Source organism: Dreissena polymorpha, chromosome 9 (genome assembly GCF_020536995.1).
Source record: "Dreissena polymorpha isolate Duluth1 chromosome 9, UMN_Dpol_1.0, whole genome shotgun sequence".
In the NCBI taxonomy this organism is placed as follows: domain Eukaryota; kingdom Metazoa; phylum Mollusca; class Bivalvia; order Myida; family Dreissenidae; genus Dreissena; species Dreissena polymorpha.
Window position 1 is genome coordinate 64,836,800 of NC_068363.1, and position 11,184 is coordinate 64,847,983.

An 11,184-nucleotide genomic window follows, 5' to 3' on the forward strand; every position below is an offset into this window, starting at 1 on the left:
TATTTGACATGTTGTAACTTGTATATTATGTTTTATACTGTATATAAATACAACACTATGAAACGCATACGTACAATGCTCTAATATTTAGACAAGTGCGTGTAAAAGAATAAAACAGACTTCCTAAAGATATTTATTTCGAACAAAACGTCATTTAAAGCGTTTCGTTCAACAGATTTTTTTAGTAAACGAAATAAAGAATGTTGGTAATCAACTACATAAATATCGCTTCATAATGTATGAACATGAACTTGATCAATTTTGGTAAAGAATGTGTAAACTGGACGTTTTGGCAGTAATTTCTAATCGCTATGGGTACTATTTATGCATTTTGAATATATACTGTACATAATATGTTTGAATAATAGAATACACATAATTGTAACACACAAGAAACAAAGTTCGTTTTGTATACACTTCTTCGTTGATATGCCGATTAGCCTAACATATCCTGTGGCCCACTATGTTTTCATGCTCAAAATGGCACCCTCACTTCCGGAAAAGACTGGTGTGCTTTTTGCATGTTAAACATTTTGAGTTTCATGCAAGAACATCACCGTAAACCAGCATTCGAGTGAGACGTTTTGGTAAAAGTTGTGATATAACTGCTTGTATCAATAAACACTTGAAATTCACGATTTAACGCTATATTTAGTCCCATATATGCTGTGTCACAGAACAAGCATACTACAAAAACATCAACACTCATTATGTATACATCAAAACGAAACGTCCCGTACTTATAAGCTTTCGGTCTACCCAGTGGTTCGAATTATAAAGTTAATAGTTCCAATGAATAAATTACGAAATTAACATAATAAGAAAAATGTGTGCTCAAAGCGTGATTTGGATGGTATGATTTAAGTAAATGGTAATTTCCGGAAGGTTTTGGAATTTTGATTGTCTTGAAATTATGCATTGTTACTGTGAAGCACAAAGCTGTATATTTATTCAAATGCTTTATATTTTGCAAATCAATACAACAATATGATTCGTCCAGTGTTAACAAACTTAAATATAATCACATAAGATAAGGATTCGTAAGTAATGGAATGAATATTTCAAAGAGTCGGGTCTATGGTGTTCAATCGGTATCATCCGTACACTTTCCAAATTATGTCAATGTTTAACACTTCAGCATACAAATATTTCGATAAATAACTTTATTACAATTCAGAAGGCAACCTTTATGGAAAAAATAATAGCAACTATTTAAACAATATTCAAGTTACCATTTTACTTCATTGATACAGTTGGTCAACATGGTAATACCACCCAAACAAATTATCTTGTGAACAATGTTTTATGCAGAATAGTGTCTTTAATTGTGTATTTATATTTGTTTTTAGCGCTTTGCTTTTCATTGTCTCTCTGTTAATATATCTAAAATTCCAAATATATTTAGTCGTTTATTTTTAAAGTTCGTGTTTTTACAAAATCGTGACGTGAACATCGTCTTAAATAATAGAAATCATAATCCATAAACAAGCACAATCGATAAATAAGTTTTATATATCTCTATAAAACGGGTCAATTATGCAATAAGATTTGTCCAGACATAAACGAACTTGTATTACAAAAGCATCTGTCGATCCTTGTGGCCGCCATGAAACGTGATAGCAAGATACTTTTGCTTGCCTCGATGCCATAAGAAGAAATAGTAAATCCTTGTTTCATGAATATACAGCTTATTTTATAAGACCATAAAGTATACATAATTATTATAGGCTCAATATAAGCCATACAACTAACTGTATTGCAGGAATAAATGTAGAACACCATTTATTGTTTATGAAATTAGCCGACGCAAATTCGTTTTTGAAAACGTTTCGGAGTAAACACACATTTCAATGACTGACATGTTTGTATACTATCGATAGCTGAATTCGGGTACGATTCATAGGCTATATTTTGATAACGAACTATCTTCAGCACCATCGGGAAGAAATTCAGAGTTGTGAACGTGTCATTGGAAATGTGTTGTATTCCCTGGTGTAGTATGCATTTCGTTTAGCACGTGGCACATTTGCTTGTTTTTATTCCACGGGTTGTGTTGAAAACGTCAAAGCCAAGACCGAAATAAAAGCTGTAAGCTGGCAATCGTGTTTAATGCCTTGCTGATCCAACTATTTCTCTGTCTGGGGTTATTTTATCTTCATTTCATGTGTAGAAATGTTTGAACATCAGCAAATTACACAAGCAAATACACTCGAATATCGGCTGCCTTATAATTAACGTAAATGACTTCAGCTGCCCATTTGATACGTGTTCGTCAGTATACCCGCCATGATATGTCCCTGGAAAGATACACACAGAACAGCTAAAAACGCGTCGTATTCACAGAATAGAATAGCACATTAAAGTCTGTCAGAACACTTAATTGTTCGTGCATGTATTGTTCCTTTTATATCGATACACTAAAGTGTAATATGCATGCCTAAACTGATTGCAACGGGAATATGCTATGGATTGATAATAATGTTAATTTTTGTCAAATTTGGCATTGTTGTTTTTATTTTCTTTATTTGTTACGGGAATTAATTGAATTTACCTCGCTTTTTATTGGACGTCTCCGCTGAAAATAAAATCTGAAGCATTAATCGCACGATTATAATCCTGTCAATCGCATACATATAAGCATATAGCTTATAAGTCTTGAACAATGCAAACACGTTGATGAAAGTTCACAATGAAGTGTAAAACGCTTTTGATCTACAGGTTTGACTAGTTGGACATGCGAATGAAATCAAAAAAGTTTACTAAGCCTATATTGTATTCATAATTTAACTATATGTATGTTGTCATCACTTAAAAATAGCACATTTTGATGTTTTCAAAGATATTATAGCTCTTATTAAGTATTAAAAAAGAATTTAAACACATTTAAGCGTAGTATGTATATATGGTTAAAACAACGCAACAACAATATATCCTTACCGTTTAAAACGTGGACTTTTGTATGAGCAATTTGCATATTGGACGACCTACAAACATACACACCACTATCTTCCATGGTTGCTTTATCTATGCTCAAAATACTAGAAAACGTCCTATGAACAATTGATAAATTTTTTAACAATTTTACACCCCTTCGTTTTTCCGACGTCACTTTTTCGCCGTTTTGGAAAAAGTCTATCTCATCTGGGGTGTAGTGCTGCCCCGTGACATTGCAGTGTAACGTGACTGGTTCGCCACGTTCAACGTACTGTTCTTCGCTTATTGACATCATCGTAGCTACTGCTATTGAATCTGAAATCATACAAAGTGTGAACTTACGCATAGCATATTAACGGATAATATTGGGGAATGGGGTATGGGATATGAGACATTTAAAATCCATTATGTTTTAATATAAGATACACACATACAATGTTATAGCAATAACTCTTTTTTAAGTTATTTAGCGGACAACTTGTTCAACTTATATCACGTGACGTGTCTCATCCTAAAAGCAGTTCTTAACCAGGCATATTTGTAAATACCTGCTTTAAAATGTAAGAAATTTAGAGGATTTTTGTCTGATTTAGAGAAAAGTGACATTGATCGTGATTCAACTTGCTTGATATGGCATCCCACTTACAATCAACATGTAAGCAAAACACATGTACCTTTATTCAAAATCAATTTATTGAGCAAAGACCTAGCTAGCTCTGCGTGAAAGCTTGCTTTATCCTAAATTTTAAGTTTGGTCAAAACAAACTAAAGTTATTGACTGAAAACTCTATTTATGCAGTTGACACCTCCAACCAATTGGCCCAGAAAATAAATGTGCTTTTATTGTTCATTTGGAAAAAGTACTGTAAATAATGCACTAGAATTTACGGCAATGTGCTATCGTAATTTCACATTTGAATACAAATTAACATGTTGAACATATATATAATTAGATTATAATTAGTGATAATATAAAAAAGAATCACACATTTTTGAGGAACATATTTTTATGCACATTGTTATATGCAAGAAATTGTTGTTATGTGAAATGTATTTATCAAACTGTATAAATACCTAAAGCGATAAATAAAATGGTGAGTCGTAGTAAAAATGAATATTTTAAACATATGCATAACTTATTCTTAAAGGATTTAATTAACATAGAGAAAAACGGATTGTTTAGCACAAACACACATTTAATAGCAAAAATGACATTAAATGCAAAAAAGGGAACCAACCAATCACAGTGAGAGAGACCATTCTGCGTATATTCTTATTGGTCGATGCCACCTGGCACTCATACACGCCCTCGTCTGCAGGTTGCACATTTTTAATCATTAGATCCCATTGATTCAAAAAGTCAACGTGACCGATCTGTATCCGGTCGTCTGCAACAACAGTCATCGTGCCGGATGTCAATGGGAAAGAATGTTCCTGTCTCCTCCAAACAACCTTGACAATAAGAACAAACTGTGTTACACAATTATTCAGTAGATAAATTTTCACACAATTTTATTAAAGTTTTATTTTAATAAACACTACAATTTATAGAACCATTATTTATTTTCGTGACAAACAAATATATCTTAATAATATTATCGGGAACGTGTGTATAAACTCCAATCTAAATCTAATAAGACTCAAGTAAGCTCGATATTCCGATTTTACAGATCACAGACAATATATCCTTGTTAGCTTTAAATATAGACAACGATTTTTCCTGACAGGCTATGATATCGTGATAGCTTGGTGAAAGGTGCGCACTATTTCTGCAGTAAATTCATCAAAGGTTTGTTTTACTTAGAAATCGCCGGTGTTTGCATGCGATTATGATATAGGGTATTTATATAAGACGAATGATGTTCTTGAATGAGTATCTGTTTAGCTTAGATGGAACAAATATCATTAAGGACAAGTACATACTAAACAGAAATAAGCTGACCATTTAGGGCAATGCATGCGTAAATCAGAGGAGTCCATGATTCAAACCCAAACGAACAGTTTAAACAAAAATTAATTTTATTGAAAATATGATAAACCGCTATAATTAGCCAAAAACAGAAAAACAATCATTGATAACCGATTACGCAGTCATTCTGCTATTCAACATTTTGTATAATGCACAAGTCTGTATTTGAAGTTTAATATACAACAGCATTGGGCAAAAATATCAACAAGTCTTTACTTGAACTGCATCACAAAAATGACCATGCAATCGACTACTTAAATACGTGAATCGACAGAGGAAGATCATTCAGCTGTAAACAAAAGTAGCTTCGAAATACATGTTTCCTGTTTTTTTGTTCATCGTAATATGTGGAAAGGGTATAATATGTTGAAAAACTATTCTTTTGATGAAGAGAAAGGTTTGCTAGATAGTTTACATACATTATGATTATTTAAGAATTTACGCTAATTAATACTATCAAACTACTCGAACCAACAGATTATCGACAATTAATTATGACATACACTATACTTTCTTGTTTCAAATTTGCGTTTGTAGAAAAAGTGCTGTTTAAGCGCAAAACGGCAATACTTTATATTTAATTTCATAGAGGTAGTTTTAAACCGTTTTAGTTCCGAGGTTGTAAACGCTGCATCTCAGTACTGCCATCTCCCCGCGCCGGAAAGTTATATTTAATGGACTCGGTAGGAATTCAGGAGCTGGCGTATCTGGTCTGACGTTGAAACTGGAAGCTTAAAAAAGCGTCGCGGATCAAGAACCGAAACCGCAAATCACATAAGGACAAAAAAGCAACTTTTATTTTAAGCAACTCTGGTTTATTATTGCACAATATGGAATATTATTCAATCTTTACCAGAATTTACCCTTTCAGAGTAAAGAACATAATACTTGTCCTTTAGTATCTAATTGATATAGTTATGCATTAGGTTTGTTTTTCGAGAAATATTAGTTCAAAACTTCATGTACAGCAAATCTCTATGAATTGGTATATGCCGTTAAAATAAGATTTACATAATGTAGAAATATGACATGTAAAAGCAAACTTAAAGTAAATTACGGCAGCGCTAAATTTATTTCCATCCTTTGGGTATTGATGTTTGTTTGAGTTAACAACATTTGCAGGTCAAATCATGCTGTTCAGTAATGTCGGTATCAGAACAATACTGAAATAATACTGTTGTAACTGCAACCAAAATACTAAATGAACCAAGCAACTACTGCTGCTTGCTTTAAAATATTACATATCTTTCAATAATTGACAAAACAATGTTTGCAGTCGCTTTAAATTTTGAGTTTGCAATATTTTCAAACGAGTCAGTATTGATGTCAGTATTTGTTGGTTCAGTATTTGAATGCGTGTGATTTAAAGATATAGCATAGTTTAAAACCATGACTAAATATAAAAAAACATGAGGGCATTTCAATATTTGAACGGGGTATAAGCTTAGAATTTAGTGACCAGCACATTATACCAAAAATATAAATTATAATAAAAACATGGATTGTATATGTATTTGATGTTTACAGCAAAAGTGATAATCTTATTAGGATTATTTTGTTTCAATTATTCATCACCAAATAGCTTATTTGAGACACAATCATTTCATAATTGAATTGTAAATACTTATTTATGCAAACAACAACCATATTTATGAATACGATGATACAACGTTCATGACAGGGCATATTTTGCTAAGCAATATTGTCTTGAAATTTCGCCGCGATGTAACCGTTCGTTGCATATAACCAACAAATAACGTTAACACCGTGTCCATAAGAGGAACCCTAAACTACTTTATTCTTTTTTCTTGCTTAGAAACAATACACATACATTTAGACAGATAAACTCATAATGTGTAACACTTTGTTGGATTGCTAACTAATAGAGATGGCACGAATAATAAGACGTATTTTATGCATAACAACCTTAAACCTTGGTATAACAAAGTAGTGTTGTATAATACAATGATAAGTTGTTTGTTCGTTCACATAACAGAATGCTTAAGTTTTTCTAAAACTACCTGACCAATATTGTCGTTTCGTTGCATAAATGCTAACATAAATTTTGTCAATATGTAAAGTGGTTTACAGTAGTTTTAATATCAAGGAAAATAAGTTGATTACTAAATTTTACCTTTTCTCGGAGTATAGCCTGTTTTGTCTGTGATATAATGCGGGTCATTCGGGCTTTAAAGCCATAGTTTAAACTCTTTGAAAATATTATACATAATGAGAGTTACACATTGTTTGTCAATTAATGATTAACGAGATTTGCATGATATGCTCTAAGAAACTTTCAGTTCAAATACCTACATCGAATTATCGCGACCAATAAATATCTTTTTAAATGCAAATTATCTAACACTATTTTATGTGGCTTCTGTGGTGAAAATATCGAAACTATAGAACATCTATTTTGGGAGTGCAAATGCATCCAACTTATCTGGAATCAGTTGACATCCTATCTTGGCCAACAGCAACTAAACATTAATCTATCCCTCTTAAATGTTAACTTTGGAATTAACTCATTAAAATCAATAAACGGTAATAATATTGTGAATTTTATTCTCATATTGATGAAACTGTTTATCTTAAACTTGAAATACAAGAAACAATTACCAAATGTTTATTGTTTTATACATAGCCTAAATATAAAAATCCAGATTGAGAAAGAAATAGCCCTCAGTAATGATACATTGCATATTTTTTAACAAAAATGTAATCGAATTAAATGTTCATAATGCTTGTCCACTTAAATATACTACTATCTTAATGTTAGTTTATCATTTCGTATATTCATTTAAGTTTGTTTTCTTTTTTGAATCTTATAACATCATTGATTATTATATACATTTGAACACATCCTGTTCTCACTTATTGTAATGTTACAAACCAAGGTCTAAAACATTATAGGCATATTTCTGTATAATTTGTTAAAACCATTGATTGCAAATGAAAGGCATGTATGTATACGATATATGATTTAAAATGAAATAAAATGCTCTTTGCAATACGGTGCATTGCGTTTGTTTTAAGGGATTTTTTTTTAGATTGGAATACAATAAAATGCATTTCTGTTTTAACAGTGTAATTCTGCCAGTTTGTAAACATATCATTTTAAAAGCCTTAACTAACTAAAAGGTAATGCTCAATGTTGCTTCAAGCAATTCTGTTTTGTGATTAAAATATGTGTGGTGTGCACCAATTTTAAAGATTCTGTCTATGGATTATAAACAGTATGTTCTATCATATCTTCTGCTGCGCAATTACGTAGGTGGTACGGTTTAAGGCACGTACCCTCTTATAGTTGTTTGTAGAGTGACGCGAACACTAATTATTGTCAATTGTAGTTGACCATAATTGATTAGTTACGCGTGATTAATCCTGTCATGGACCTCTACTAGATTGTCAACACGCCAAAGGTGTACCCTTGAAGATATCACATTGTATCTGAGTCAATGTTTAAAATATATTGCTAGCTCTTGCGGATTGTTTTGCCAAGTTACAGAGTCTATCACGTTAAAAAGGTGCATACTTAATTGCTTTCAGAGAATAGTTCGTGTTTTTTTATGTCATTACTTTACTTGTGGTTATCCGATTTATTGGATCGTACAAATGATAACTTATTTTCGGGTATGCACAACATAAACCACGTGCAGAAACAAAATATTCGAACACAGCGTTCTCTTATCGGTCTTTAGAAAACGAGTAAAATAAAAATCCATATTTCTACTTATAAGAACATCATAACAAATATATAGTTCTAATTTGAGGAATTATATATCTAATATAATACTTGCACCACATCCCTCATGGTTTATATCCAACTAATCATAACCTAAAATGGTGTTCAATGACTGCTAAAAAACCGGAAAATCCACAATGATTTTCTTATTATGATAAAAAAAAAATTCTATGAAAACAGTTCAGTTTTCATGTAAGAAATGGTTGTGCCATATATGTTGATACTTGTTTTCGGTAAAACGATGATCCAAACCGTTATAATATCGCAAAACTGTTTGTCTTACAGAATATGTTCACTCCAACAAATCACACAATTATCATAGAATTTCTAGACATGTTGTGTAAACAATAGCCTGCGATAAATGATGAGAATGTTTTTTTTTTCCGGAGGCAGATAAATATTAATTATTAATAGATGCTATATATTACCGTACTTCAGAAGTCACGGGCTGCATTTTCGCCTACAAATAAGCAAACACTATATTTTACCTTAGTATTTAGATTAATGAAACCGAAAAAATATTTTCTTGAAAACATTAAAACAGTTTAAATAGTTTTTACTAGTTCTTGCATGTAATTATAGGGGCGATAATGTCATATTGAATAGTTATTCTTGAATATGCAATAAATGATTGCCTTGCAAAACTTACTTCAAATCTGCTAAGGCATGTTGAGTTGTGTACTGCGCAAATGGGTCTTATCAAATATGACAAGCGCACTCTTGCAAAGGGCCAATCAGTCCGCTTATGAGACCCCGACACTTTGCGGGGCTTTATAGCGAATAGTTTAGCTCCTGGCCAGAATGAGCGAGTACTCATCTGGTGTTGAGCTACGCTGGCCGTATGGCGCGGCTCAATATATATTTGCTACGATATCGACCCTTGTTTACTGTTCGCATATGTCACACATGAAATTTCTGATATGATACAAACGGCAAGGGCCTTCACATGTTAGATTCTGCATTGTAGACGTAGCTTAAGGTTAGAGCAAAATGAAAATGTGTATCAAAGTAACAGTATTTCACCAAATTATTCAATGTTATCACTTTTTACGTAATTTACAACACATTTTTCCCGCCAGTGTTTATTTTTTAATTATTAAAAGCAATGTTTTAAAAAGCAATAAACATTTTCACATATTCACCCGAATGCTATCTAAACCAATCAACGGCAGATGTAGTGCAACATTGTTAATATAATAGAGGCGATATTCATAAAAAGGGCATGACCCCTGGTGAGTAAGTAACTTAAATGTTTTTACAGCAAAACTGTGAACCAGATGCCCATGACGTTCAGACCTACTGTGAACGTTCACGGGTGATGTGAAACTGTTTATTAAGATTCGGTTTAATGCCAGTAATAAATACTCGCGTTTTATCGGCCTGGTTCGATATTGATTTTATCTGAATAAGAATGCTTCTGTAAGAGCCATGTGCATGGGCTGACTTTTGCTCTTTATTTTTCTCACTTCAGTGGGGTCTCAACCATAAAAATGTCTCATATCACAGAGAAACTCTAAAACAGGCCACTTCTATTGACGTGTCAAATCAACGACTTTTATAACATATCATTTATACTACATCAATAAACTCATTTTAACACCCCAAAACAGCGACTAATGAAGTATAAAGGTTAGTGTACTGTTAATTAATGGATCAAACGAATAATTACATTTTGGATTGAAAAACGAATGCTTGATTAACGGATCATTTTGGGTAAAACATATGTTGATTATTGATTGATTTGTTCTTGATATGTTATGGAAAAAAATGGTCAGACCTCTTGTATACTAAAAATCAAAGAAAGGGATATGTAACTCACCCGGAAATATTGAAACTACGAGTGCCGCGTTCATAAGCAAGAGCGCCACAATCTCCCACCACCCGACTGTATACGTCATGCTCTTTGCTCTTGTCGCGTATACACTATGGTTATATCCAGTGTATTTTGCTTCTTTTGTCGCATTAATATCACACGCGTATTATAATAAGAATAAGTCAATCATTTACAATAAAATTGTCTTCGGTCAGCATTGATTTTAAATCGCTAACCGAGTTATTTAAATAGAGTGATTATCAATATAAGTTTAATTAGTTCATTAGATGAGTTTAAGCAACCGTACAAAACACGTACAAGTTAACACTCTATTAATAAGAATATAAAATACGTGCGAATAAACTATTGCACAACAAATAAAAAACGCTAGCCGAAATAATTGTCTTTTTCAAAATAAAATACTTCTTAATTCACACCGAGTTATCGTCTTTCATAAATATATATTTTTCAGTCAGCAATCTCCTTCAACTCTTATTCGTTTCATACCTGTGGTCATATTTCAGAACATGAATCAATGTTAGAGCTAGTCATTGAATCTGCTTTCCTATCAAAAAGAACACCACCCTCAGAATAAAAATAATCGATCTCTTTGATAGAAATTATTTCATAATTAGAGCGGGGCTAATAAAGTTATTTCCATTAACCACTCATTTCTTCAATGAACGAAATTCTTCAATTCTTTTCCATTCAATTGTGTTTTCG

At 32.2% G+C, this 11,184-nt stretch overlaps 1 protein-coding gene and 1 long non-coding RNA gene across 2 annotated transcripts; both read right to left on the reverse strand.

Moving 5' to 3' along the window:
• Positions 1-1,490: 1,490 nt before the first annotated feature.
• Positions 1,491-3,167, reverse strand: LOC127844503 (uncharacterized). The gene is made up of 3 exons (XR_008032773.1): positions 2,938-3,167; positions 2,552-2,575; positions 1,491-2,297 (listed from the first exon to the last, which is right to left on the reverse strand). It is a non-coding gene; the product is annotated as an uncharacterized LOC127844503 (long non-coding RNA).
• A 273-nt stretch (positions 3,168-3,440) lies between these two features.
• LOC127846113 (lachesin-like) lies at positions 3,441-10,546 on the reverse strand. The gene is made up of 4 exons (XM_052377288.1): positions 10,468-10,546; positions 5,507-5,634; positions 4,173-4,386; positions 3,441-3,445 (listed from the first exon to the last, which is right to left on the reverse strand). The coding sequence occupies exons 1-4, from the start codon at positions 10,544-10,546 to the stop codon at positions 3,441-3,443; spliced, it is 426 nt and encodes a 141-aa protein (XP_052233248.1).
• Positions 10,547-11,184: the final 638 nt, after the last annotated feature.